This window comes from Anser anser, assembly GCF_964211835.1.
Source record: "Anser anser genome assembly, chromosome: 13".
NCBI lineage: Eukaryota > Metazoa > Chordata > Aves > Anseriformes > Anatidae > Anser > Anser anser.
This window is the reverse complement of record NC_139734.1, coordinates 13,092,944-13,118,971: the sequence shown is the minus strand read 5'-3', so window position 1 is coordinate 13,118,971 and position 26,028 is coordinate 13,092,944. Positions and strand designations below refer to the sequence as shown.

The window sequence follows — 26,028 nt, the reverse complement described above, 5'->3', positions numbered from 1 at the left end:
GGAGGGGGGTGAGGTGCGGAGGGATTTCCCAAAGGCTGGGAGGGGATTCGGGCACCCGGCTCGTCTCGACGTACCTCTGCGCGCTCCTAAACCTCTTAGATAATCCCCTTTAAATAGCAAGACCAGGGCGGTGTGGGATTTATTTTAAGCCCTTTCGAAACTGGATTTTGACGGTCAGGCCTTGCGCTCCGTCGCCATTCAGAAGCGTTTCAGACCGCCGCTCGTCCCAAACGGGTCGTTTTGTCGCTGCAGACTCCACTGCGAGGCAGAAGAGATTAGCTCGGGCTCGGGCACAGCCCGGTGCCGGGCGGCCGCAGCCTCCGCGGCTTCCCCACGGGAACCGGGGGGCTCTGGGGCCGGGCTGGGGTCCCGCAGCCAGCTGGGCCGAGCCCTGCAGGAGGATGTGTGGGGTTGTTGGCCCGCAGCCCCCCCCTGTGCCGCGTGCAGGGGGACGGGGGGGGAGCCGGTGTGGCTCCTGGGTTCGCTTTGGTCCCCCCAGCTTTGAGCTTGCCCCCCCGGGGTCGGTGCACGGGACCGGAGCTTTGGGTAAGGCCCGCGGGGGAGCCCCCAGGGCCGCCGTCTGCCTGCCCTGCGGCCCCAAGGTGCCAGCAGCGGGGCCTCCCTCGGTGCCCGGGGAGCAGGCCTGCGGCCCAGCGGGGCTGTCGCCTGTCGCCGTGTCGCCTGTCGCCGTGTCGCCTGTCGCCGTGTCGCCTGTCGCGGGGGGAGGCGGCGGCTTTAAGCGTGCCCCGGCAGGCTGCCAAGGGGGGAGGGCTTTGTCCCGCCTGCCGCCGCCTCCCGCCGGCCGCCCGGGCAGGAAGAGCTGCTGCTTCCAGGTTGGGAAACCGCTTCAACGGCTAAAAAATAAAATAATAATGCTAATAGAAGTGCCCCCCCCCCCGCCCCCAGCTCCGCCCCGAGCTGCCCCCGGCACGCAGCGGAACGGGCGGGAGGAGGCGGGGGGGGGGGGGGGCGGCCTGCACAGCCCCTCCGCGGGGCAGGGAGCGGGAGGCGAGGCCTCTCCGGCCTCCAGCAGGGGGCTGCTGACCCCCCCCGGGGGCAGCCCTGCCGGAGGGACGCCTGGGCTGGGCAGGGGGGGCCGGGAGGCTGCGGGGTTCCCCCCCCCGGGGGGGGGCCGTGCTCGGCTCCGCCCGAAGCCGCCCCCCGCTGCACAGGGAGCGCGGAGGCGGGGGCGGGCTCGGGGCTGCTTGGCAGGGGCTGGAAAAAGCCCCGGAGAAAGTTAAAGGAGGAGATCCGGCCGTTTGAGCGCTTCCTTCTGACGGATTTTGACAGCTTTTATTTGTTTATTTATTTCTCATGGTCCTGGTGGCCTTGACGCTCAGAGCCTGCTTCTCCCTCCCCTCCCTGTGCTCCTGGAGCTGCAGCAGCTGGCCAAGGGGGGGCCGGGTGCCCCGTGCAGGTTTCTCCTGTGGGATCGGTGCCTCCAGGGACAGCCCCGGGATTAACGCCCCCCTCCCGGTGTGGGGCAGCCAGCTCCCACCGGGCTGGGGGCTGCTGTGCCCCCAAAACCACATCCCGGGGCGCCTCTCCGGGCAGAGCCGGCTTGCAGGGACGCAAACCGCCGCAGATGACGGCAGACAACTTTCTGTCTCTTTAATTAAAAAAGCTTTTTAACGATGGAGGAGGAGAGAACAGAGGGAGGTGATCGCTGGAAGTGCTGATTGTCGCAGGCACGGAGCCGGTTCTGCCGCCCTCGTGGGCCTGGAGTTACGGGGCCTGGCTGCTGGGGCCGTGGCATGGGATCGGGGCCGTGTCTCCTGTGGTCCGTGGGGCTCCAGGAGGCAGCAGGGTGCTGGGACGAGGGTCCGTGGGGCTCCAGGAGGCAGCAGGGTGCTGGGACGAGGGTCCGTGGGGCTCCAGGAGGCAGCAGGGTGCTGGGACGAGGGCAGGAGGGGAGGCAGCACTGGGCGGCCGTGGCCGCCGGCGGCTGTGAGCGGCCTGGTGGGCTGGAAATGCAGAGACCTGGGTGCTAAAAATAGACCCTGATGTGATCAAAGAAGGCAGGGCTCCTGCACGCTCCGGCTCCTCGCCGCCTCCTGTTCTCCCCCTCCAGGCTTTGAAGATGGGAAACTTCCCTTCCCCCAGCTGTCTGGGCCGTGCAGGGGGCACGTAGCCCCTTCTGCGGTGGAGATTTCACCCTAGAAGCAAAGGGGGGGCCCTTCTGGGGCTTGGGGCTGTGCTTTTCCTTTCCCTCGGGGAGGGCGGCTGGTGTCCGACAGCTCTGCTCCAGGCACATCCTATTCAGCTTCTGGTTGTCCGGGCACTAGAGGAGATGTGTGGGAGTGGGATATAGCCCTAGGGGATCCGGTGGTGAAAGCGTGCGTGGAGTCAGTTTAGTCCTCAGTTTTTCCTGTGGTAACCTGGAATTTTATCACCAAAGCGTGTGTTTTGTTTTTAGAAAACCTCGTTTTTCCTCTAAGGTGCGTGAACACAAAAACGTATTCCTAGGTCTCCAAAAAACTTTACTCCTGGATGGAAAGCCCATAGCAGCTGTCTTTATTGCTGTTTCTGCCTGTGTTTAACTGCCTTACAGCACGAGCCTTGTCCCCGTGCAGGGGTCAGTTCTGAAGACCTGCTTGCTGCCGCTTTCCCTCAGCCTGCTGCTTTCTTTCTCCCTGTGTGAAACCCCAGGCCCCTCTGGTTCATCCTGCGTGGCCGTGGGCAGGCGCTGGCGGCAATCTGAGGAAAACAAAAAAGATGTGGCCGTTTTGGGGACTGGACCGAGCCCGCTGTGACCTGCTCTTCACCGAAGCCATCAATCAAAGGATGCAGGTCCCCAACAGGCTGAAGGTGGCAGACAGCTACAGCCCTGTGGACGAGGAGCCCGCAGCCGAGGATCTTCCTCCTTCCTTTCGGATGCACATCCCTGAGAGGATCTCTCTTGCAGGTAATGTCCCAGGTTGTCTTTTGGGGCGGCTGAAGTTTGGTGAGGCTCTTTAATATTTTAGGGGGCAGGATTGTTTTATAAAGCCCTCCCTCCGCATCTCTTACAGTTCCCTCTTGGTCTTTGGCAAACTCCCTGCTTTGAGATGCAGAGATATATGGCCCTGCTTTGAAAAACATTTCCCCAGACTTGCTTTCCTGGAGCGGTGTGGCTTTTCGGTTCTCACCTCTCCAGGCTGTCCCACTACTCGTGTCTGCGGGATGTGGCTTTTGATGTACATCTGTTAACTCTGGACAGTGAGTTGCCTCTTCGACATGGGAGGATCTCTCCTCCCCCCTGTCCTGAGGACAATGGGCTATGTTCAGGTTTGTTTAACGCTTCCCTCTCTCCTCTCTGTAGAAATATCGGATGCCGGTCTGAGGCCCATCCTGCTGGAGCAGCAAAGGAAGGTCCCCTCTGTTGTGTGGCACGCGTCCGCAGACTCCTCAGCTGAGCCCACCGCCCCAGGGGAGGTCCCTTTTCAGCACGTAGCTGGCAGACCGAGCTCCCAGAAGCGCAGACGACTGGTACTGTGTCGAGAGCAGCCGGGCTTGCCTGTCGTGGTGGTGGGGGGCATCCCAGCGGTTGTTTTTCTCTGGAGGTCTCTTACCAGCCCAAGCCAGAGCCATTTTCCAGCGTGCTACCTCCTCCCCACAGAGGGTGCTAGCGGCAATGGTGTAGTGGGACCTGTTTCTACCCCATAATCAGTACACAATCCCACACTGGGTCATCAGTTCAGCCAGATCTTCTACTGCATTTTATGAGCAGGAGATGGGCTGAAGTAGGTGCAGTCCCCTGCAGCCTCCTTCTGGTACTTTTGAAATCCCTTTTCAATCACTGTTTCTCCTGGATGAAGTGTAAGGTGGAGCTGTTTCCTCACTGCAGCAGAAAGGATTGTGGTGTTGGAGCTGAAAGCAGATTTTAACCTAGTGGGAAACTAATTCAAAGAGATGCCTCTGACTTGAGTAGAGAAAGGCTTGTTTTGAATGCTGGAGCTGCTGCTCTGCCTTCTCAAGTGCTTTCACCTCCCTAAAATTCAGGAGCCATTCCTGGATGTGTCACGTTCATGTCTTTCTCTCCAGAATACACCTTCTTTGCTGATCCTGTCCTGCTCAGGGCACGTCTTCCCATCTGCTCCAGCATCATCTAGCCGGGCTGGGGCTTGTGCAGTGCTACTGAGCATTTCCCTCGTGCTGGTGGGGTCCTCACCCTGCAGACTGCCCGGGGCATGGGGCTGGGCTCGCCCTGTGCAGGCTCTGCCCTAACGCAGCTGTGTTTGATGCCAACAGGGCCACAACAGCGGCAGGTCACGGCGGGAGAGGATTCCGAGTGACTACACCCAGCTGGCCTTGCACAGCCCGGGCCAGCGTCACGAGCGGTGAGCACGAACCCAGAGCAGTTTGGGGTGGGCAGGGGCCGCGTCTCCTGGGGTCCGTGATGCTTTGGTGTTCCCTGTTGGTGCCCCGAGGTGTGATGGATCCAGATCGGGGCTGGTCCCGCTCTTGGACAAAGCTGGTTAAGAGGAAAGCGGCCTCTGGTGTTGGCAGGGAGAGGTTCATGCCAGGCAGCATTGAAAGGCAGCTGTGCTGGTCCCCGGGGAGACGTGCTGCCCTCTGAGACACCCAGGACAGCGTGACCCCACTTGCAGCTCGGGGCAGCGCTCTTGGTCCTTGCCTGGCCATTGGGCCACCAGGATGGTGCTGCCCCTGCTTTGGCTGGTCCCAGTCTCTCCAGCTCTTCCCATCTTCCTCCCAGTGGCTCCCGACATGGCCTCCTGCTCCAGCACTGGTGCCAGGGCTTAACTGACTTTCTACGTGGACTGTTGAAGCTTGCAGTGCCTTACAGCCAGGGTGGGCTAAGAGCATACTTGTTTTTCAGCTCTTTGAGCATACCTTGTAGCAGGAAGGGGTTTAAGTTGGTCCTTTCTTCATGGTCTTGGGCTCTGGATTCAGTGGAGAAAATTCTTTAGCTTAATCCAGAGCAGAGCCGTCAAGAAGTCAAGGTCTGTCCGGGGGAGGCAGGAGAGGTGTGACGGTGAAGGTCTGCTTATCGTGCAGCCGTGGCTGGCTTTGGAGGAGTCGAGAGACTGCCTCGGCGCCTGGGCTGCTGGAGGGGCTTCTCCCACCTGCTGACGTGGAGGTCTGGGTGCCGCTGGCATTGCCCTGAGATGCTTGGGGCAGCCATAGGGACGAAGGGCCCCGGCAGCCTTTGCTTTTGCCCTATGAGGCCAGGCAGTAACCGGCGCGGTTTTTGTGCACCCCAGGCCGGACGTGTGCCCCCTGCCCCCTCGCAGCGCCCCGCTCCCCCTCCTCGCCGAGACGGGCAGAATCTACTCCATGCAGAACATCTTCCAGACCATGTACCTCCTGGGCCAGGTGCTCTTCCACCGTGTCCAGGGCTCCCTGCAAGACCCGACGCCATCCAGGTGACTTCGGCTCGTCCCGAGCCACCTCCCTGCCGCTCTGCAAGGACCTGCCTTTGCCTTGCGGAGGCAGCAGCCAGGCCTGAGCTTTGTAACCCTCATGGGAGCCACGCGGGCAGGATGCTCCCGCACGGCTGCCCCGGTCTCTTCTCCTTGCCTGTTCTTTCAGCTTTGGGTGCCCGGTGCGGTCGGGCTGGGTGCACCCTGCTAACCCAGCTGGGCTGGCACCTCCTGCTTGGCTTAATAGCGTTCCTCTGGTTGCCCCAAGCGACCTAACATCACCCGTGACACTGCTGGGTCTCAGCTGCTCTTCGGTGGTGCTTTTTCTGCATGCTCGACGGAGAGAAGTGTGGGAAGGGGATCAAAATCCAGGACAAACGGCCCAATCCCAGATCCCGTCACCACAACACCCTCTCCTGCAGGCGCACAGCACCAGTTCTCCTTGAGCAAAACCTCCAGGCAGACAGGGAGGAGAGGGAGCATCCATCATCCGCACCACTCTGGCACATCGTTCCTTCCCTCCGCAGCTGGAGCTGCGGGCATTGCCAGGGGATAGCCAGCACACACTGAAAAGCAGGGACGTCTTCAAATGTGGCTTTTTTGACAAAGTCTGGCCATGCTGTCTGATCTGGTTAGCGGCCGCATGGCACCTTCTCCCTCCTCCTGTCAGCCGTGGAGGAGGTCTAGCCATGGTACCACGGCAGGAGGTAACTTGTGGAGCTGCTGTAACACAGCGGGGTGAGCCCTGAGCCTCTCCCCAGCTCTCGATCTCCCTTTTGAAGCCAGGCACCGTGAAACACCTCTTCCTGGTGCTTTGCATCATTTCAAATGCATACAGTGTCTCTTTCGTACCCCCAACAACAGCAGTAAAAAGTGATGGAGCTGACTTGCTTATGCTGAATTTTTTATGTAAAAAAACCCACAACTCTGGCCTTGGCTGGAGACTGGAATATTTCCGTGACAGTGACCTCTTGAAGGGTACGAGTCATCGGGAGGTAATTTCTAGTCTCTCCTGTAAAGGGTGGTCACCTGTGTCAACTGGGATTTTTCAATTAAAAGCTGCAGAATGTGTCCAGTTTTAATGGCTTTGTGCTGGGGGAAATTGGATTTCCTTTCTGTCGTGACTTTCATATTATACCATGGCTATGTTACGTGGAGGCATTATCTCATAAATGTATTTTCAGGCAGATTCCTTTAACCTCTGCATGCTTTTCTGTCTTCTCTTCAGTGAGATCAGTATCAGGTTGCAAACGGGAATAAATTCCCCCCTTCCTGAGGTCCCCAGAGGAGTGGTGTTTGACACCTGGTAACCCATCATGTATAAGCGAGCGCCTGTGGGGGACACTTGGTTTACAGACGAGCTCATGTAACACTAGCCTCTGACGGCAGTAACAGCAGACTGAACGTGGCAAGTCGGACGTTTCGCCGTGCATCGACTTCATTTTGTGGCTCGGTGCTGTGGGCCCTGGAGCAAGGCTGTGTCTCCAGGGGAGCTCATCCGTAGCCTCTGCCGGTGCAGCTGCGTGTCCCGGGGTGGCCCCCGTGTTCGCAGGGGTGGAAGGAAGTGTGGCACGGCTGGGATGCGTACTTACATTTCCAGTAAGATTTGCTATGAGGGCAGAAGGCGACACTTTCTTGTGGGGGAGTCATGGGAGAGGGCAAATCCTTGTCTCAGCAAACACAGGACCCTTTTCTGCTCGCTGACACACGTGTTCAGATAGGTACCCCCAGCTGGTGGCTGCTTCCCACCGGCTGGATCCCCACCCGCTGGTGTAAATGATACCAGCCCTCCAGTTTGGCATTGGCCATGTGGTCTGTGTTTGTCTGTCTTGCTCTAACTCTGATTTATCCAATCCTCAGTGAATTCCTCTGGCTGTAGAAAATGGATGCTGGGTAAATATCATGTTTTCTCTCTGCTGGGCCTCTAAAGAAACATAAGCACGTGTTTTTACTCTTGGCTGCTGTAGCATGTGCTGTAAGTTTTGTTGTGATCACTCCGGGGTGCATGGTGGAGGGGTGTAAAAATGCATGATGGGGGTAAGAAGAAATCAGGAGGTGCTGTGCACGCGCCGTTTCCTCTCTCCTGAAGCTGCATTCAGCTGGCACGACCTGGGCACGCATGCGCTGCCTGCATGGCTCGGCTCCCCGGGGCAGTGCCACGTGTGCAGGAAGATAATTGCACCTCTCGAGCAGTGTTTGCATCTCTGTTTTTCTCCCCCAGCTCCCAGGAGGCTGGCCCAGCCCCGGAAAGCTCCCTGGAGGAGGTCGGCACGGCTGAGATGGCAGCAATGAGAAAGCAGGTGAGAGAGGAGGCGGAGGGCTGCGGGTGTGTTCTGGGAGAGCCACAAGAGGGTGGATGAGGGCGCTCCAGGGATCTGTTGCTCAGGCTCGATTTGCTGGCGTTGCCAAGCTGGCCCTGGGTGATGCTTCCCATGGAGAAGCAGGGAGAGCTGGCGTGTGTTGACCCACCAAGCCCTTCCCTTGAGGGGCTGCAGGAGATGGCCAGACCCCCCCCAGCCTGCCTTCAGGGAGTGGTTCAGGTACTCTTCCGATGGGAAGGACCTTTTCCTGAAGCATCCCCTCGTAGGCTGAGGTAGGGCTGCTAATTCTGCCACATGGGAGGACCTGAAGGAGGTGGCAGCCCCCCATTTCTCCTTCCCTCCGTCGCCATCCCTGCGCCAGCCTCCTGTGCCGTACGGCAGGGCTGCTGACGGCCCCGCTGCTTTCCTTGCAGCTGACGAGGATCTCGGGGAGGCTGCGCGTGCTGGAAGAGCAGTGCAACGCCTGGCAGCAGAAGGAGGCCCTCATCTACTCCGTGCTGATCTCCGCCTGCCTCGTCAACACATGGCTCTGGCTGAGGAGATGACTTTCTGTGCCCCGGCCCACCGGGAGCAGGGGAGGATCCTTGCTCACCTACTTGCAAACAGTAAAACCGTGTGTTTCTTCTGAACTTGACCTGCTTTTTGCACTGTAGGCCATGGAGGACCCGTGTCCTTCGGGCCCTGATGACAAGGTGCCACTCTTTAGCATCAGCAGTGGGAGAAGTGAAACCCTGAGGCCGGAGCTTGTGCCGCAGCAGCTGGAGATGGGTGTCGGGGGGTGGTGGGGTGAGACAAGGAGTATAGGAGTAGATAGGGGGGATGGACGTGGGGGAGCTGGGTGCTCCCATCCCTGCAGCCCCTGCTGTGCCATCTCCTGGGCTCTCAGCACGCTGGAGGCCGCCCAGCAGCGGGTTTGCAAATGTTCAGGTCCAAAGTGACTGTCAGCACTGCTGAGCTCTGGGCTTATCCAGAAGCTTGGTCTTTTCCCAGAGAGATTGAAATGGGAAACGTCCCCACGGTGACTCCCTGGGTTATAACACCTCGTAACAACAACGCAAGCGCAGCCGGGCTGTGGAAAAGTGCCCGTTCGGGCAGCAAGTAGGGGTTTGTTAGGTTGCTGGTGCCAGAGGGCAGGATCGCTCCCAGGTCTGCTGCCAAGCTGCAATTTCAGCAAGGGTGCAACAAGACAGGTGAGGGGAAGTCTCGGCCCAGATGCTCTTTAGCTAAAAACAAGCGCTGTTCAACAGCTCTGCTGCTTCTTGCTTTCCTTGCAGTCCAGGAACACCTGGCTTCGGGGGGAATTTGGGACTCTCGGTGGTTCATGCAGCACGTCTGCTGGAGCTGTGCCTGCAGGCTCGGGGCAGGTCTTGGCTATGGGGCCTCTCTGTGCCACCTATAAATGATCGTAGCTGGATCTGCAGGTCACCCGCATGTCCCGATAGCTTATTTACAGACCTGGGTGCTTAGGTGTTTCCTGCCTGCAACTGCGTCAAGCATCTGTGACCATAAATCTGGCAGGTGGACGTTCACTAATAAATAAGTGCCCCACAAGTAATTGCGGGTCTGAACCTGTGGCTGATGTCTGGGCTGAGGAGAGCGCTGGGATTTACTGGTGCTGAGCTGGTTCCTGTGGCTTGCAGCTCAGGGATGTGGTCAGACTGGAAGTATTTGGAGGTGATCAAACTGTATGTGTTCCCCGAGGGTAATTATTGGTGGGCTAGAGGGGATAGAAGATGACTTCTACATAAGGTGTATGTCTTGGTTTAAATCTGGAGCCACTAACCCATAAAATGCGTATTTTAATAAACTCTGTGTGCTGGATGTGTCTCTTGTGCCATTGTGGAGCCTGATCCCTGTATCGGGATGGGTGGGGATGGGTGAGGTTCGTTCCCTTGCCAGCAGGACTCTGACCTGGTGCCGGCTGGCTGAGCCACGCGAGCTTCTTTAATCAGACCTCGCCAGCTGGGCAGCCCGGGGACAGCAGTTTTGGGGCTGGGAGGAGGACGAGCTGGGGATCTGGAGCTGCAAAGCAGCTCCCTGCTGCCCACCTGCAGCCCTGCCCTGGGGGCGATGCTTTTATTTATTTCCTCTCCCTCCAGGGTGGGCACGTGTGGCAGGGCTGGGTGTCCCCTAGGGTGGCTGCCGCAACAATGTGCGTACGAAAAGAAGCGTCTTGTGCGATGCAGCGCTCAAGGGAGGTGCGTGGCGTGCGCCAAAGGGGCAGAAGCAAAGTGTCTTTTTTTTTTTTTCCCTGTGTGTGGAAATTAGGGCTTTGAAGAAAGTAAAGGTAAACTTTTGGTAGTGAAGGGACTCTGGCTGCTGGTGCTTTCAGATCAGCCCTGCTTGGGGTGCACAAGTCCCGTGCCTATGGCAGGATGCAAGTGGAAGAGGGTAAAAATTAACTCCTTCTTTATGGCTTCGGGGATGCAAATGTTCTGCTGCCTGGTTATCAGAATGGCTTTGTGAACAACATAAGAGAGCAGAGACAAGTGAAAGGCGCGCTTCATGGTCATTATCAAACTCTGCAGCTCTCTCCTCCAGGACTCCTGAGCAGCAAACGCGACCCCTGCTCCCTGAGCACAAGAGGTAGCGGGATGGAGGGAAGGAGGGGTGGCGGGGGAGAAGGGGACACGCAGGGAAGCGGAGCAGCCCTGAGCAGCGTGTCCCTCCTCCCCTTTCATCCCTGGGCTCGCAGCCGCTGCAACCAACTCCTCTGACGTGCAGCGAGCTGCTCAGGGCGTCGAGGGAGCTCAGGGGCCGGGTGCGTGCCGTAGCGAGGAGACGCGCACCTGCTGTCACCTTCCCTGGGCACCGCGGGGACTCTCCTGCCGGGTCCCTTGCTTGGGCCGGGGAGAAGGGCAGGAGCACGGGTGGCACTGGGGACAGCCCGGGAGGCCCCTGGGGGAGGATGCTCCCTGTCCAGCCCCGCTAGTCCACGCGAGGTGGCAGCGAAGCCTCAGAGGACGCCAGGCTCGTAAGTGGATGGCGGTGGGGTCTTGGTGGTGGCTCTGCCCCCCCGGGGAGGTGGCTTGGGCTGCAGGCAGCTCTGTGCGTGCGGGCTGCCAGCAGCGTGCTGTGTGTGTGTGTGTGGCTGTGTGAGCGCAGCGGGGACGTGGGCTGGGGCGTGCAAGGCATTGCCTGCACCCACGCAGAGCATCGCCCGCGGGCACGCCATGCGGGAGCAGCAGCGTGCTGCCCCCAGGAGCCTGCCTCACCCCTGCTGCGGGGCACGGAGGGCTAGCTGTGCCCCCGGGGGGGGGGGGTTATCCTCTTCCTCCCCAAGGCAGGGCTGGGACTTTCCCATATGTGCATGTCTGTGCACTGAGCGGGCGTCAGGCGGCGGGTGCGAGGGGTGCGTGTGATGCTGGGGCCAGACAAGCCCCGCAGGGCATCTCGCACTTCGTAGGGAAATCAGCTCCCAGACTTCACAGCTCCATGGCAGCCTCTGCGTGTAAACGTCGAGTTTCTCTGACGCTCTCTGAAACCAGACAGTAGCACTCGCCAGCAGGAACCTCAGCAAGGTGCTTTATTGTTGTTGTTATATATTTTTTTTTTTAAAGAGCAAACCTTAATTTCCAGTGCAGGGGTGGGCACTGGACAGAAGAAAGGCTGCTGTTCAGGCGCATATGGCCTTGTACACGCACCGCCTGCCTCGTGCTGCTGCCTGACATCTCCCCACGGGGCTGGCCTGGCCCTTACCCCCTGCTCACCCCCGCGCCCTCGCCATGGGGCAGACAGTGGGAGCAGCGCTGCGGGAGAGCTGCAGGCCCGTGGCAGGGCTCGCTGTGGGTGCCATTGCCCTGGCGATGGCCGAGTATCCCTGGTGCTGGGGACAGCACCTTTCAGGGGGCCACGGGCAGAGCTGGGACCTCAGGCCGGTGTTCCCTGCACTCCTGGCTGCTCTCTGCTCTTCCAGGTCCCCGGCGCAGGCGTGTGCCCGTGGTCTCCTCGCGGGGAGGATGACGGCCAAGAGTAACGGCCTGCAGCGCTCCCCGGCCGCCCTCAGCCCCTGCCCGCCCGCCCCAGCCGCAGCAGGGCCCGACGAGGAGGGGACAGAGCTCAGCACCGGCAGGTCAGGATGGTCGCAGCAGGGTGGCACTGGCGGGGCAGGGCCGGCTCGGGGTGTGCCGAGACCTGGCGTGGGTCTGGGGGCACGGGCAAGGCTGCGATGGCGAACCTCGGCTGCCTGTGTCCTCTGGTTCATCCTGCGTGGCCGTGGGCAGGCAGTGGGACGTGCAGTGTGGCCGTGACCCCCCCCTTCTCCCCGCTGCAGGACCTGCTCCACCCAGGATGAGGCCTCCTCGGAGCTGCAGAGAGGGGCTCCCGCGGCAGGGGGGGAGCAGCCGGCTGCCCCCGCTTTCCAAGGCAGGCGAGCTCTGGCCAGGTACCTGTGTGTGCAGCTGGGCTGGGTGCCTGGGTGCGGGGACGGGTCCTGTGCAACGCGGGGAGGAAGCTGGAGAGCTGCTGCATGGGCTCTTGGCTGAGCCTGAGCCCTTTGTGTCTGGCTTCGACCCACTGGGGGTGTGTGGGGTCGGGATCCCCTCCTGCTGCGTAGGACTTAGGGTTGCAAGGACCATCTGTGAAGTGCAGCTGCATGCCACAGTGCCCATGGAGAGGACCATGTCTGGGGGCTCCTTTCCCTCACCGGCAGCCCGGCTCTGCCCCTGTCACCCACACATTCCTTGTGTCCCCACGGGAGTGGTGGCAGGATTCAGGGAGAAGCTGTGGGACTCTGCCAGGGTGGGACCTGGGCTGCCTTGCTATATTCCTATATTCTTGGGCCCACACCATCACTGCAAGGCGCAGAAAGATGGTGTTTAGGCACGTAAGGCCTGCTCAGCTGTAGCCCCGTTCCTTGCTCACAGGCTTTTGCTTTCTCCTTGCTCCATGGACACCTCCTGATTCTGCCTCTCCCCCTGTCCAGGATAGTCCGGCTGGTGCTGGTGCTGAGGGACTGGGCCAGCAAGAGCTTGCACGAGGAGCAGCAGAGGCCTGACCCCTTCCTCGAGCGCTTCCAGGGCCCGGAGCTCCAGATGGTGGCTGCAGACGCCAGCAGCGATCCAGAGGATGAGGAGACCGAAGAGAAAAGCAAAAAGTAGGCTCCCTTCCCTGTGACCATGCATGGTGCTCGGGGTCTCCCAGCAGTGATGGTAAATGGGGGCAGGTAGGGCAGCAGCCGTGGGAAGGGTCCCCCCTGCCCTGCCCGACCTTGGAGCAATTCAGCACCAGGACTGGCATTTGAACCCAGCCCTGGGTCCCTAAAAAGGTGTGCCTGCAGCCTGTGCACACGTGGAGCTGGGGAGAAGCCGAGGAAGGTGGGGTCACCCCCCAGGAGACCCCAGCGAGCACAAACCTGTGGGCTTTTCCAGCCTCATTCATCATCTCAGGAGGAAGGGAGATGAAGGGAGTGCGTTTGCTGCCTGTTTCCACCACCTCCAAGGGCAGACACTGTGACGGCAGCTTTCTGAAAAGGCTCTTTCAAATCCAGCCCTTTCATCTCCTCGGCTCACGCTCCTGGTGAAAAGCAATAACCCGGCTTTTCTTCTGCTGGCTAATTAAAGGGCAAAGCTCATGGACTAGCCTGGACCCTACCATTATACATGGTAATTAAAGCACCAAGAAATGATTGTTTTCTATAGGAGGAAAATATCCGAGCCTTGTATCTGGGTTTTTACTAGTCGTGGACAAAAAAGTGCTCTGCCCTGCGGGGTTAAGGGGAGCTTGTTAATTATTGGAGAGGCCCTGAGTGTGCCATCAGAGGGGAGCTCCCTGCCCGTGGGCTCCTCACGAGGAGCTGCGTTGCCTGAGCTGAGGATATATCTGTGGGGGAAGCAAGAGCAGAGCCAAGTGCTGTCGCCTTACGGCCAGTAAATGCCACTGGTCTGCCAGCCTGGCTTCATCTAAGGGATAGGATGAAAATCCCCGCACTGGGGTTTGTGTTGTTTAGTGGTGCCCTACAAACGTCTGAAAGGAGAACACCATGGCTCACCGGGATGAGCTCCTGGGGAGACGGTAGCAACTTCTGCTGCTTTCCCAGATCCTCAGAGCAGTGGGTGAGAAGAGCCCCAGGCCTGGTAACGCTGAGCATGGAGCTGCTGTTCATGGCATGGGGAGCCCCCAAGGCTGCAGAACGGGGTGCAGAGCCTTCAGGGTGGTTATCCCCCTTTCTGGGCTAGTCTTGAGCTAGTCTGGGGTTTTCCAGCCCCAGCCCTGCTGCCAGAGCATGCATCGGCACAATGTCAGTGACTCCAGCACTGGTGATTTAAAGCTGAAGTTACCAACCTGACTAACACTGTTATTGAGGTTATTAGTGCTTGTGGTGCGGTGTTACAACAGTACCGCCTGGTGTCAGGTGCTGTACGTCCCAGCGAGCAAGGTGTCCCTGTCTCAAAAAACATCAACCCTTATCTGAGCAAAACACTCCCATTTTCTCCCCACTTGCAACGGGAAGGTTGAACCACCTGCTTGTCTGTGGCTGTGCCCGGGGTGAGCGTGAAGCAGCGCCGCTGGCTCTGCTCCGAGTGCCGGTCCCCACGCTGCGGGCAGCCTGGGTGCCGCTGGGGAGGGAGGCCTCAAGGCAGAGGTTTTGCTTTTGAAGCTGTTGGAAGCAGTGAGGTGAGCGCGGGGAATGGGTTGGCAAGCGGGCTGTTCTTCCTAGCGCTGGAGGGAGTTTTACGTGTTCAAAAGCTGGAAGTGAGGGGAGGATGGAAAGGGAGAAGGCGTTTTGCCCTGGCAGGTGGCAGCAGCCAAGCCTATCAGCCAAGCCGCAGAGTTGCTGTTTCCCTGCTCCTCCAGTGAGATCTGGCCATGGGAGCACATGCTGCTTATCTCAGAGCCCCAAGACGAGCAGGATCAAATGCTTGGGAGCAGTTCAAAGGCTGGACCCCGGGCTGAGCACCGACTGCACGCAGGCAGCGTGGCGATGGCAGCCCTCTGACGCCGGCCACCGCTCTGGGGCTTGGGCAGCCCCTCCTGGTGCTCCCGCTGATCTGCAGCATGTTTTCCTTCCTGCTCTAATTAATCTTCTTCTCTCAGATCTGTCTGGCACCAATCCATGCCTCGTTTGGGAGAGGCGATGCCATCTAACAAGAAGTTTTCTGGTCACCCTCTTTCATACACCTGTCTGGCTCTGCCTCTGAGGTGCACGTAGGCCACCTGCTTTGTCTTGCCATGCTACAGTTTCTCTTCTGGTATGTTAATAAGCACTGTTTTGGGGATAGAGGAACTTAAACAGTGCTGGACGTTTTTGCTCAGCACTCCTGGGTTTGGTTTTAGCTTACAGACTGTCACTCAAGCTGCAGCTACCTTTGATCCAGTCTAGTGCAAAGGATGAAGGAGATGACTCAGATGGTTCCTTCCAAACCTGTTTTCTGTGTTTAACCCTTTATTCACACGTTGACAGCTCTGCCTTCTCTCTGCTTCCAGGAAGAAATGGCAGATCTTTGTAGTGGACCCTGCAGGGGACTGGTATTACCGCTGGCTGGCTGTCATCGCCGTTCCTGTCCTCTATAACTGGTGCTTGCTGGTGGCCAGGTGAGCTCGGAGGTTGTAGGGCTCCTGTCTCCTCTAATCCTCCTATTCACCTGGCTGTTGTGGCTCAAGCAAGAATCAGACAACTGGTGTTGGTGGGGGGGAGCTGGGGGTGCCTAAAGGAAAGGGACCTTCAGTCTCACGGTGACTGCAGCATGTAAACGCAGAGCATCCCTCATCTGGGCCTGGCTGGAAAGGACTGTCATCTCGGGGTGAAGCTGCTTGCAGAGCTTTTGGGATGTGGTTTCAAGACATTGCTTTATGCAGGTCAAGGGATGGCAGATTCTTCAGAGAAGATGGTTTTAACTTCTCTGAGTAGAGGGGCAAGTGGCCAAGCTCTGTTGCAGAGTTAGCAGCCCCAGAATCAGCCTATACTCGGCTGTAACAGAGACTTACTGGTCTCACCGCCCCATTATACGGTCCTCCTTCAGGGCTTGCTTCAGTGACCTACAGAAGACCTACATTGTCCTCTGGCTGGTGTTGGACTACGTCTCAGACTGCATCTACATAGGGGACATAGTGATCCGCCTGCGCACAGGTAAGCAGCAGGAGCCTCCTGGCCTGCGATTGCTTTGCTTTAGTGCCCTAAAGGTGGAGGTGAGCTGCAAGGGAGGGACCTAATCTACAGCTCCGTTAGAAGGAGGGTTTTGTCTACCTTGGCTCTCGCTTGTATGAAGCAGTCTCCGGAGAAATAGTCTAATTAAGAGATCTGAGAAATGGAGTAAGTTTCAGAATGAAAGATTAATCATCCTAGCTTTCAACTTCACCTTTGAATAATTGTACAAAATTACCCACATTACTATTAGTATTCGGGCATAGTTGAAGGTCTGTATCTCCGATTTTGCACAAGTTCAGCTAATGAATTATCTACATGGAAAAATGGTAGAATTTAATGTTCTCGGAATGGGGCAGGTGGCTGTGCTTTCTGTCCAGAACAGCGGTAATTCACGACCGGAGGAAGGAAACCTTTGTGTCCCTATTACTTCATGGCAACAGAGTAAATCCTTAAGTGATAGCTTTACATGGCTTTTGCCAAATGAGGAGCTTGTGTGATAGCAAAAGCTTGTAAACAGAGTAGATCAGGTGCAACTGGTAATGTATGGATAACTGTATACATGCACAAAGATGCATGGCATATCCTAAAATATTTATCAGAAGCACTTACAAAGCCAGTAGAAGAGTTGAACATAAGCCAAGATCATTCTATTATTTGCTTCTCTGTTAGGCTTCTTGGAACAGGGCCTCCTGGTTAAGGACCTGAAGAAGTTACGGGATAGCTACATCCACACCTTACAGTTCAAGCTGGATGTTCTCTCCCTCCTGCCCACAGACCTGGCCTACTTTGCTGTGGGGTTGCATCGTCCTGAACTGCGATTCAACAGGCTGCTGCACTTCTCCCGCATGTTTGAGTTCTTTGACAGGACAGAGACCAGAACCAGCTACCCCAACATCTTCCGCATCAGCAACTTGGTTCTTTACATCCTGGTCATCATCCACTGGAATGCCTGCATTTATTATGCCATCTCCAAGGCCATAGGCTTTGGGGAGGACAGCTGGGTCTATCCCAATGTCACAGACCCTGAATATGGGTATCTCACCCGGGAGTACGTCTACTGTCTCTACTGGTCTACGTTGACTTTGACCACCATTGGAGAAACCCCGCCCCCTGTGCGTGATGAAGAATACCTTTTTGTGATCTTTGATTTCCTCATTGGTGTCCTCATCTTTGCCACCATTGTGGGGAATGTGGGATCCATGATTTCCAATATGAACGCCACCAGGGCAGAGTTCCAGGCAAAAATTGATGCCATAAAACACTACATGCAGTTCCGCAAGGTGAGCAAAGACATGGAAACTAAAGTCATCAAGTGGTTTGACTACCTGTGGACAAACAAGAAGGCGGTAGACGAACGGGAAGTCCTCAAGAATCTTCCTGATAAGTTAAGGGCAGAGATTGCCATCAACGTTCACCTGGAGACACTGAAGAAGGTGAGGATTTTCCAGGACTGTGAGGCAGGTCTACTGGTGGAGCTGGTGCTGAAGCTTCGCCCTCAGGTGTTCAGCCCAGGGGATTACGTTTGCCGTAAAGGAGATATTGGGAAAGAGATGTACATCATCAAGGAGGGGAAGCTGGCTGTGGTGGCGGATGATGGAACAACACAATATGCTTTGCTCACTGCGGGAGGCTGCTTTGGCGAGATCAGCATCCTCAACATTAAAGGGAGCAAAATGGGCAACAGGCGCACGGCCAACATCCGTAGCTTGGGCTACTCTGATCTTTTCTGCCTGTCAAAGGAAGACCTGATGGAAGCAGTCACAGAGTATCCTGATGCCAAAAAGGTCTTGGAGGAGCGGGGCCGGGAGATCCTGACCAAGGAAGGGCTGCTGGATGAGTCAGCTGCAGAGGCAAGCATGGAAGGGAAGAGCGTGGAAGAGAAGCTGGACAGGCTGGCCTTGAACCTGGACACGCTTCAAACACGCTTCGGCCGCCTTCTGACAGAGTACAATGATGCCCAGATGAAGCTCAAGCAACGCATCACTGTTCTGGAGTCCCAGCTGAGGCAGCAGGATCTGGAGGACTTCTTCTCGGATAGCTCAGACAGCCTGCCTTAGGCTACGGAAGAAACTACACCTGGTGGCATGCAGTGCTGGGGCGTAGAGGCCAGCTAGGTGGTCTTGCCCTGTGTGAGATGTTATTTCACACGGCAGCGCCTCTGGCTGCCTTGCCTGGACTTCCCTCAGGTCCTTAGCACTGCTGCTGCCGCTGCCTCAGTGGCAGCTCGGAAGATGGCTCCAAATCAGGTGTCTGTCCTCGCTCCTCCTCAGGCCTGTCTCTGTTCTCATCACCTCAGTGCGAGACCTTGGGCTTGGATCAGTACAAAGAGGGGAATGGCCAATGCCACTGCTAACGATTCCTCCCCGCTTAGCAGATGGTCTCTGCCCGACTCAATTCCCTCTTATCATTTGCCTTAGCAGGAGGTGGGATGTGACCCTTGCTGGAGGGGTACCTGGCTGTACCTGTGTGTCAGGGAGATGCGGAGTCTTGGCGCACACAACCTGCCACGTGCCACCTCCTTATCTGCACCAGGACAGGGGAGGCGGTCTAGATGCTGCATTCCTTGCAGATAACAAAACACCCCACCGAGAGAGACCAAATCACAGGCCAAATATTTACAAAGGCATTTTAGGTCTGGCTTTTATAGCTCACTTTGTGTAAATACAGCGCCTCCACTGGGTGTCTGCAGACACCTGGTCCGCACTAAGTGACTCCGTACCCGCAGGATACCCAAACTTAGCTAAGAAAGCCCAATCTGTGCCTCTTATATCTGCAAATGAGGAAGCTTGTCTGGGTCACTGTGACTCCATAGGTCACCTCCACCTCCTACTCCGAGGCTGGATATCTAGCTGGAAGGGCAGGCAGCTGCTCTCCTGCCCACCACTCTTCTCCCTTCTGCTATATTCAGTGCCTGAGCTGTCAAATTGCCCCAGCACGAGCAGCTGGGTACCCTGCACCACACTTTCCTGGGGAACAGCATTCCTGAGCCCTCCTGCTGCAGAGGTGGAGTGATTTCCTTTTGGGCTGTGGAGGACTCAGATGACAAGTACAATACGGAGGTAGAGACCTCTCCTCGCTGAACGACAATGTCTGTCATGCCGTGTGCAGAAGGAAGACAGTAACTGTCTCTCTCATCTCTCTAATGACGGCTAGATGTGCCAGGAAGGGTTTGGCTGAACGGACACGTTCTTTAGGAACAAAGCAGCGATGGGACCCAGCTGTGCCCGTATTTGCTTTACCATTGGTAGCTCGGAAAGAGCGCAGAACACATTTATTTTCTTAGGCAGGAGGTTTTCTTGAACTCGGTGGGAGTTTTGGGGCCTTGCAGGCCAGTTGCAGGAGATGTGAACGGCAGAGTCATGGGGACATGCCTGTAAGGGCAAAATCTGGCACCAGCACAGCCACTGGCAAAGCTCTGCCAGGCAAAGCCCCGCGGGCTCCGTGGTGCAAGCAACTTGTTGGCAAGAGTGCAGTGCAGGAAGGGCCACCGAATCCCTGCAAGCTCCCTTGCACAGCATCCTTAGCACTAATGCTACCCATGCCCACGCCTAAGGGGTGCCGTGCAGGTGCTGGGACCAGGGGATGCAACCTCCCTGCTTGCTTCTGCCACGCAGCTCACCGTGACTGCATGCACACCTCTGGGACCTCCTGCTCCTGCCCACCGGGTCCGTGGGGTGGGCTGGTTTACAAGGAGGAGGAAGTTCGATGGAGAAGGGAATCTGGGGGAAATTTGTGCTCTGGGCCAAACTCAGCCCATAGTTTGGCTAAAACAATGGGGTGGTGTGGGAGTATATCAACCCAGGAAAGGCTCATGGTGGAAAACCAAGAGTGTTTGCTTTGGCCTTTGTTTTCCCTCAAAATGAGACTGCCCTTCTTCGTTATGGATGAGGATTTTCTGTTTAAAATGAAACGTCCTTGCTTTTGGGGTCGCTGGGCGAGGGAAGGTTAAATTACCGACATCAGAAGGCGGAGCGAGATCAAACCCCCTTTGCTGCCCGTCCCCGAAACGTTAGGCTTTTCCGTTTAGTTGGTACCCAGGCGGGGCGGGGTGGAGGCGAACCGGGCTCCTGCTCTTTTTCCTCTCTCGAGCCCGGGCTCCCGGCTGCTCCCGGTGCCGCGTCCCGGCGCCGCCGGGCTGGCCGCGGGCTGCAGCCTGGGGATGCCGGCCCGGGGCCGGGAGAGGGAGCTGTGAGCCGCGGAACCGGCCGAGCCCGGCGGCAGCAGCTGCCAGGCATTGCCCTGCCACCGCCTGCGGGCTCAGAAACTCGGGGTTTTGCTCCTCAGCTGCAGGGGAGGAGGGTTTGTCGGGGGGTGCCCAGCTCCTGCCCCCCTGCTTGGGGAGCTGCTGGCAGCTCGGGGGATATCCCGGCTTCTTCTTGGGGGGGGGGTGGGAGGGGAGAGAAAAAAATAAATAAAGGGCAAAAAACCTCTTCCTTCCCCAGGTTTAATCCGAGATAATAATCCACTCGGGAAACTCGAAGCCTCCAGACCAATTACCCCAGAGGACGGCTTTGCAAATGCCGAGCAGAGCCCGCTTGTTTTCCCCGTGGCGGCAAGCCAGGGAATCATAGATTGATGAACCGCTTGATGGGCCTGCTAATGAAATTAGCAGCAGCTCCATGATTTTTCCAGTGAGCAGGACAGGCAGATGCTGGCGAGAAGCACACAACGGCACAGCTGCGCTTCTGGGCTGCCTGAATTCCCAGCACAGTGGACAGGGGGCACGGCAGGTGCAGCTCTGGGGCTGCCCATTTTACAGGTGGCTTCAGTACGAGCCTCCGCTGCGTAAGGCTCTCCGGGAGATGGGGAAGAGAAGCTGCCAAAGGCTGCTCCTGCGGGCTGGCACCTGGAGGGACAAGCTGAGGGTGCAAGGGTCTGCTCCCTGCAGAGGTTTGCCTCCTGCACCATGGTGCATTAAGCTGCTTTGGCTTTATGTTATCAATATATATTTTTTTCTAGATCTCTCTCATTGCAAAAAATAACCCCCTGTACAATGGAAGCTTTCTCAGCTGTGTGCTGTGGGTGGGAGACATCAAATACGGAGCAAATTTTGCAGTTTTGCCTCCAGAGAAGGCAGACTGAGGGGAAGTGGGGGTGCCTCGCCAGGCAGCTGCCCCTTCCAGTGCCATCGGGCCAGGGGAGCCCCCTGCCTTCTGCTGCAGTTTTCTGCAAACCTGCTCCCAAAGGAGGGTGTATCTTCAGCCCTAGCCTGCCTCTACCAGAGAGGCAGGAAAAGGACTGGGATTTTTGGGCGAATCAACCGTAAATGCTCCATGTGGTACTGGGCTTCCCTCCTCCTCTCTGAGCACCATTTCTAGGAAAGCAATCATCGCTGGATGATACCCAGAAAAGGCTCTCTCGTGGGCCTCCGGGAAATGTGAGTACACATTTCAGAGCTGAGGGAAATGGAGCCATCTTGGCAGGACAAAACAGGGATGACTCCTGCCTCCTGTCCACCTGCTTTTTGCCTTTCTCAAGCTGCTCGTGAAGAGCTGTGTCTGCTAGGGGCTCAGCTGAACCGGAGCCTCCTGAAGCTGTGAGCTCAGCCCAAGGGTCTCTGGTGGTGCTGGGCAATGGGTGCGGCGTTTGCAGCCCCTGGTGGGTGTCTGCAGGCTTTTAAAAGAGACAAAACTTCCTGAGATGTTTTGGTGAGTCTTGATTCACTGAGGATGGGGCTGCCCTTTGGAGGGGAAGGCTGGTGCTGAGCGCCCAGCGTGCCGCACAGACTGGAGGGTGCTCAGCTCCAGTTTTGTCCTGTGGAGCTCAAGCCCTCCATCACCCGTGCCTTCGTGCAGGGTCTCAGCGTGAGGTGGGCACAGCATCATGATTCCCCTGGTCATGTTGCCTAGCGGAGAGGAGCAGGGATGAAGGGGCTGACCACCGCAGCTCTGTCGTGCTTCCTCCCCTGCTCCTCCCCTGCTCAAACACCGGGGTGCTGCCGCCTCCTCGGTTAAACAAGCAGAAGTACCCGTTCCTCCCCGAATCGGAGTCTGTGTTGCCATGACAGCAGCTCAGGGTGAGCAGGAGGTGAAGGCACCCAAGCGGAGGGGAAGCCCCGGGGTGCCTCCCCGACACACTCCTCCCCTCGGCCCACCGCATGCTGCCGGCTGGGGAAAAGGAGGTTCCCCGGGTAGGAAGTTCTGGGGGAACTCCAGCACTTCCCAGGGGAGCTGTTAGAGCACATCCAAGGAGAAGTCCTTGCCTGCAGGATCACCCTCCTGAGCCCTCGGGTGGTGGTGCTGCACTTGGGTGCCCTGCTCTGTGAGCTTGGCCGTGGAGGCATCCGCCCGGTGCGTGGGATTCAAGGGGCTGGGAGCTTCCAGTCCTGGTTGCTGGCCCTTCTCCCACCGTGCGAGGCCAGCTGTTGGTAGCTGCACAGGACGGAGGGGTGGGGAGGTGCTGGCACGGGTAACGAGGAGCAAGAGCGCGGCTGTTTCTCACCTCATGGGTGACTGCAGGTGTTTCCGAGTCCGTTCATAGCTGTCACTGGCAGAGAGCTGTCAAGGCACTCCGCCTGTCTTGTAATTAAGACACAAAATCCGTTGAGAAGCGAGGACCCAGTGGGCACCCTGCTCTCCACACACGGGCAGCCTCAGCCCCCACCTTCCCCTCCTAACGAACCTGCCGGACCGACCCCTGTCCGGGCCTGCCGCCCCCAGGCACCTCCTCGTCCTCCCAGTGGCTTCTCCCCAGTCTCCGTACCGGTGCCTTTGGCTGAATTTGCAGACGTGAAGGTCAGAGAGGACTGCACACGGTAACCCCTGAGCGAGCCGTGCCGCTGCCCAGCTCTGCCTTTCCCCCATTTCAGGATTTTTGCCCGCCTTTCGTTAGCTAACCTTGTAAACACACAGGGCACGCTGAGCTTGGTGAGTGTTGGTGCGGAGCTGATGTAACGGCAATCCTGGGGGCTTCTCTGGTGAAGAAAAGACCCGGTGTTTTGGAGAATTGCCTCACAGAGCAGGACTGCTGGAGGACAAGAGTGTTCCCCACGGCAAACAGTCACAGGGAGCAAGGGGGCAGCCTGCGGGGCACTGCAGCCCTCTTGCCCCCTCTTCTGCTCGCGGGCTCCTCATCCCTCCTGGCCCTCTCGGGTAGCTTTGAATGCCACATGAATCGATACTTTTAATTAGCTGCCATTCCTCATTTCCGCTTTATTGCTTGGGTAAGCAAATTAAAAGCCAGCATGTTGTGGTGAACGGTTCCCCGGGGCGGGCTGCAGGCAGGCGCTGCTGCTAGCCCCAGGGCGGGCAGGGGGCTGCCAAGGTCTGGGGACAGGGGCTGGGGGTGGCAGGAAGGGCTGGGGGACGGCAGAGGAGCTGGGGGAGCCCGCTTCTGGCCCCGCAGCATCCTTCAATTCCTGCTCATAGCTGGGATAATGCTGCGGCTGGAGCCATGGTGTCTGCAGGTGGGAAGCCCCAGCAGCCACGGGGGATGTTCTCCACCCCAAAAAGGGATCCTGCTGATTGCTGTGTACGGGACCAATCCTCCACCCCAAAAAGGGATCCTGCTGATCGCTGTGTACGGGACCAAAGGGCCCTGCTGCTCCAGGGGCTCAGCGTGGTGTAATGCTCGCAGGAGCTGATCTGAACCAGTGACACTGCTGCTGTCCGCATGGGGACAGAGGCGCTTTTCTGTGGGCAGGCTCATCCCTAGCAGACTTTTAAAGCCTCCCTCTGCCGCCCCTGATCTGGGCTGCATTAGGGACGTGGCTCAGACACCTGGAGCACGGCTCTGGTGATCGCTATCCTCTTACCCTGCCTTGCAGCAATATCCCTTCTCCCTCCTCCCTGCTCCCTGCTCGCTGGCTGATGGCTGTCCCAGGCAGGTGTCCCCGTGCCACCCATGTGTCCCCGTGTCCCCGTGCCACCCTCCTGCCCAGCGCTGTGCTGTGGGGTGAGGGCTGGTGGGGCCGGGGGGCTGTGCCTGCCCTCCTCCTGCTGAGGCCAAGGGAAATCAGGGGGCAGGCACCAACCCGAGCTGACACGGCAGCCTCTCCTCACTGGCTCTGTGACCCCGGGAGCCCCGAGTGCCCCGTGCTCCCCTCCGCAGGGGGCTGTCAGCAGCTGCCCTCGGTGGGCTCATGAGGCTGGGTGGGTGTCTGCTCGTGCCCACCTCGCAGCTCCCTCACTGGCAGGGAAGCCTCAGTGGTTGCTCTTAATGATGGTAACGAGCTTGCAGCTAACGCGCCACGTGCGTGGTTGGGTCTGGGCCGCATCAGTTGTGGTCCCTGCTCTGGTGCCGTCCTCCAGAAGGTGCTGGCAGGAGCAGAACAAGTTCTTGAGGAGTTTGTCTGCGGTGCTGGAGGATGGAGGACCCTGCACATAAGGTGACACATAACAGGGACATGGAGACCTTGTCCCCAGCCAGCAGGGACACGGAGACCTTCCCTCCTCCAGAAAAGGCTTCCAGAGTCCAGCTGTTTCCCAAATCTCTCCCCTGCCTACACGTGGGACACCACAAATCTTCTTCCTATTCAGCCCCATGTGGTCCCTGCAAACCTCGCCACTGTCCGGATGCTCTCCTGAGCACCTGTGTCCTGCTACCTGGAGAATGCCTGCTTTGAGATTTCCCACTGCTGCTGTAGCTTCTCCCTGGGAACAAATTTAATTGTAAGGCTTCTCCCGTGTGAAGTCCTGCCTGGTGCTGATGCTCTTGGGTTTCCAATACTGCAGCGGCCTTGGAGGGGAAACTCCATTAGGAGAATAATAAAAAAAAAAACATTGAATGCAAAACCTTGACTGTAGCTGGGAGGCAAAATGTGGTCTGACAGTTCCTTTGGCCTGTCAGAGCCTCTGAGTGATGGGCGCCAGTGGGCTGCTGTCTTTAAAAGTGACCTTTTGTGAAAGACAAATTGAGGGAAAATGTCTCATGGGCGAGTAAAAAAAAAAAAACCCACCAAAAAACAAACCAACCAGCAGTTTATGGAAATCTCTCTACTGCAAAGCAATGGCAAAGGTTCCCTGCGAGCTGGCCTTGGCTTGATTGCTTTCTGTCAGACACGAAGGGCAAAGCAAGCGCTTTCTGTGAGAGCTCAGGCTTAGGGACCCGTTTGCACAATGCGCTTGGCTTTTATTCCTTTTCCCTTCCCCAATCTTTTTTTTCAGCCTTTTCCTGGTAAAACCTTGGGTGGATCTGGCATCCTGAGTTTTTGAGAGGAAGTTCTACGTGGCATTTGGGAATGTGATCATCCCAAATTGCTCTGAACCCGAGCTGTAAAACCCAGGGGTGGCATTTCCCAGCCCTCCCAGCAGTGCTGGGTTGCAAACCCTTTTCTCTCAGCCACAGCCTCCAAACCCAGCTCTGGCCGGGACCTTCAAGAGCTCCAGTGAGCTACGCAAGCTGCTGTGCTGCGGTGCATCGGCCCGCTGAGCTTTCCTCTTGCTCCAGAGAGGGACATTGGGTGTTGGTTTCTGCTCGTGCCACCGTGCCCTCCCAGCTCCACGTCCCCAAAAACCTGGGGTGCAGGGGAGGGGAACCCCACCTGCTGCATGAGCCCAGCATCTCTGGAGGCTTTGCTGGAGCAAATCCCAATGCCTTGGACCTCCCGTTGCCCAAGTTCTCCATGCTCGGCCTGGTCTCCCTTTTTGGAGGGGATGGGCTTTGTGCTGTGGGATCTTCGAAGAGTCAATGAGTCGTATTGATGTTAATTTTCTCTGTAAATTCAGGGAAATTACCAGATAAATATTTGATGAGGCTAATTAAGGCTGAATTACTGCCCCGCTCCCCCTTTCTCTGCTGCTCTTCTCTCTGGAGTGTGGGTGAGTGTTTGGGTCCCTAAGTTGTCCTGCCCCTAAAGCCCTGGACTTTGGCGGTCATAAACCAGGCAAGGTCCCTGTAGGACCACGGCAGAACGTAAAACAACTCGGTCAGCTCTAGAAGCCCCCAAAACCACAGTCTGTGGGGATGTTGGCACACGCCGGGGCCCTGCATGGCAGGGCTGCTCCCTCGGTGCTCGGAGGTGCTGGGGCTACAACGTGGGGACAGCTTTTGTTGGAGGCATGAGTCTTCATGAAACCCTTCTCCTTCCCCCCGTTCCACTCGTGGACCACAGCCTGCATTAATGGTAATAATTTAACGAGCCGGGGTAAGCGACAGGGCTTTGCTCTTGGCCTCCCTTTTTCCCAGTTCACCTTTCCAGGTATGAAAGGTGAAAATAAAACAAGAGCAGCTCAGCGGGCACACCTCCATCCTCCCCCTTCTCTCAGCCCTTCTTCTCCCCTTTCATCCACCTTTCCCTGCTGCCTGCTGTGCCCTGCTA

General features: G+C 57.7%; 2 protein-coding genes across 7 annotated transcripts; both read left to right on the top strand.

Annotated features, from left to right (window-relative positions):
* Positions 1 to 401: 401 nt before the first annotated feature.
* LOC310880647 (mitochondrial fission factor homolog B-like) lies at positions 402 to 9,502 on the top strand (the record flags this gene model as incomplete). 6 transcript variants are annotated; one of them, XM_083796771.1, is made up of 7 exons in its annotated part: positions 402 to 833; positions 2,650 to 2,905; positions 3,302 to 3,468; positions 4,231 to 4,319; positions 5,205 to 5,366; positions 7,585 to 7,663; positions 8,098 to 9,502. In XM_083796771.1, 7 exons carry the CDS (start codon positions 402 to 404, stop codon positions 8,227 to 8,229), a joined length of 1,317 nt encoding a protein of 438 aa, XP_083652897.1. In that variant the 3' UTR covers positions 8,230 to 9,502. The 6 variants fall into 6 exon arrangements, with proteins under 6 accessions (XP_083652897.1, XP_083652898.1, XP_083652900.1 ...); XM_083796774.1 differs by having other exon boundaries at positions 676 to 833; positions 2,552 to 2,905; XM_083796776.1 differs by lacking the exon at positions 402 to 833 and adding an exon at positions 946 to 1,688.
* A 110-nt stretch (positions 9,503 to 9,612) lies between these two features.
* On the top strand, positions 9,613 to 24,758 carry CNGA2 (cyclic nucleotide gated channel subunit alpha 2). The gene is made up of 6 exons (XM_083796770.1): positions 9,613 to 11,205; positions 11,601 to 12,068; positions 12,609 to 12,779; positions 15,110 to 15,217; positions 15,646 to 15,752; positions 16,440 to 24,758. The coding sequence occupies exons 3-6, from the start codon at positions 12,718 to 12,720 to the stop codon at positions 17,825 to 17,827; spliced, it is 1,665 nt and encodes a 554-aa protein (XP_083652896.1). The 5' UTR covers positions 9,613 to 11,205; positions 11,601 to 12,068; positions 12,609 to 12,717; the 3' UTR covers positions 17,828 to 24,758.
* Positions 24,759 to 26,028: the final 1,270 nt, after the last annotated feature.

Excerpts from the sequence above, each read along its gene's own strand:
- CNGA2 (XM_083796770.1), top strand. The coding sequence starts at position 12,718 with ATGGTGGCTGCAGACGCCAGCAGCGATCCAGAGGATGAGGAGACCGAA. Across the intron at positions 15,218-15,645 it reads TGGTGCTTGCTGGTGGCCAG|GGCTTGCTTCAGTGACCTAC; the intron begins GTGAGCTCGGAG and ends GTCCTCCTTCAG. Across the intron at positions 15,753-16,439 it reads AGTGATCCGCCTGCGCACAG|GCTTCTTGGAACAGGGCCTC; the intron begins GTAAGCAGCAGG and ends CTTCTCTGTTAG.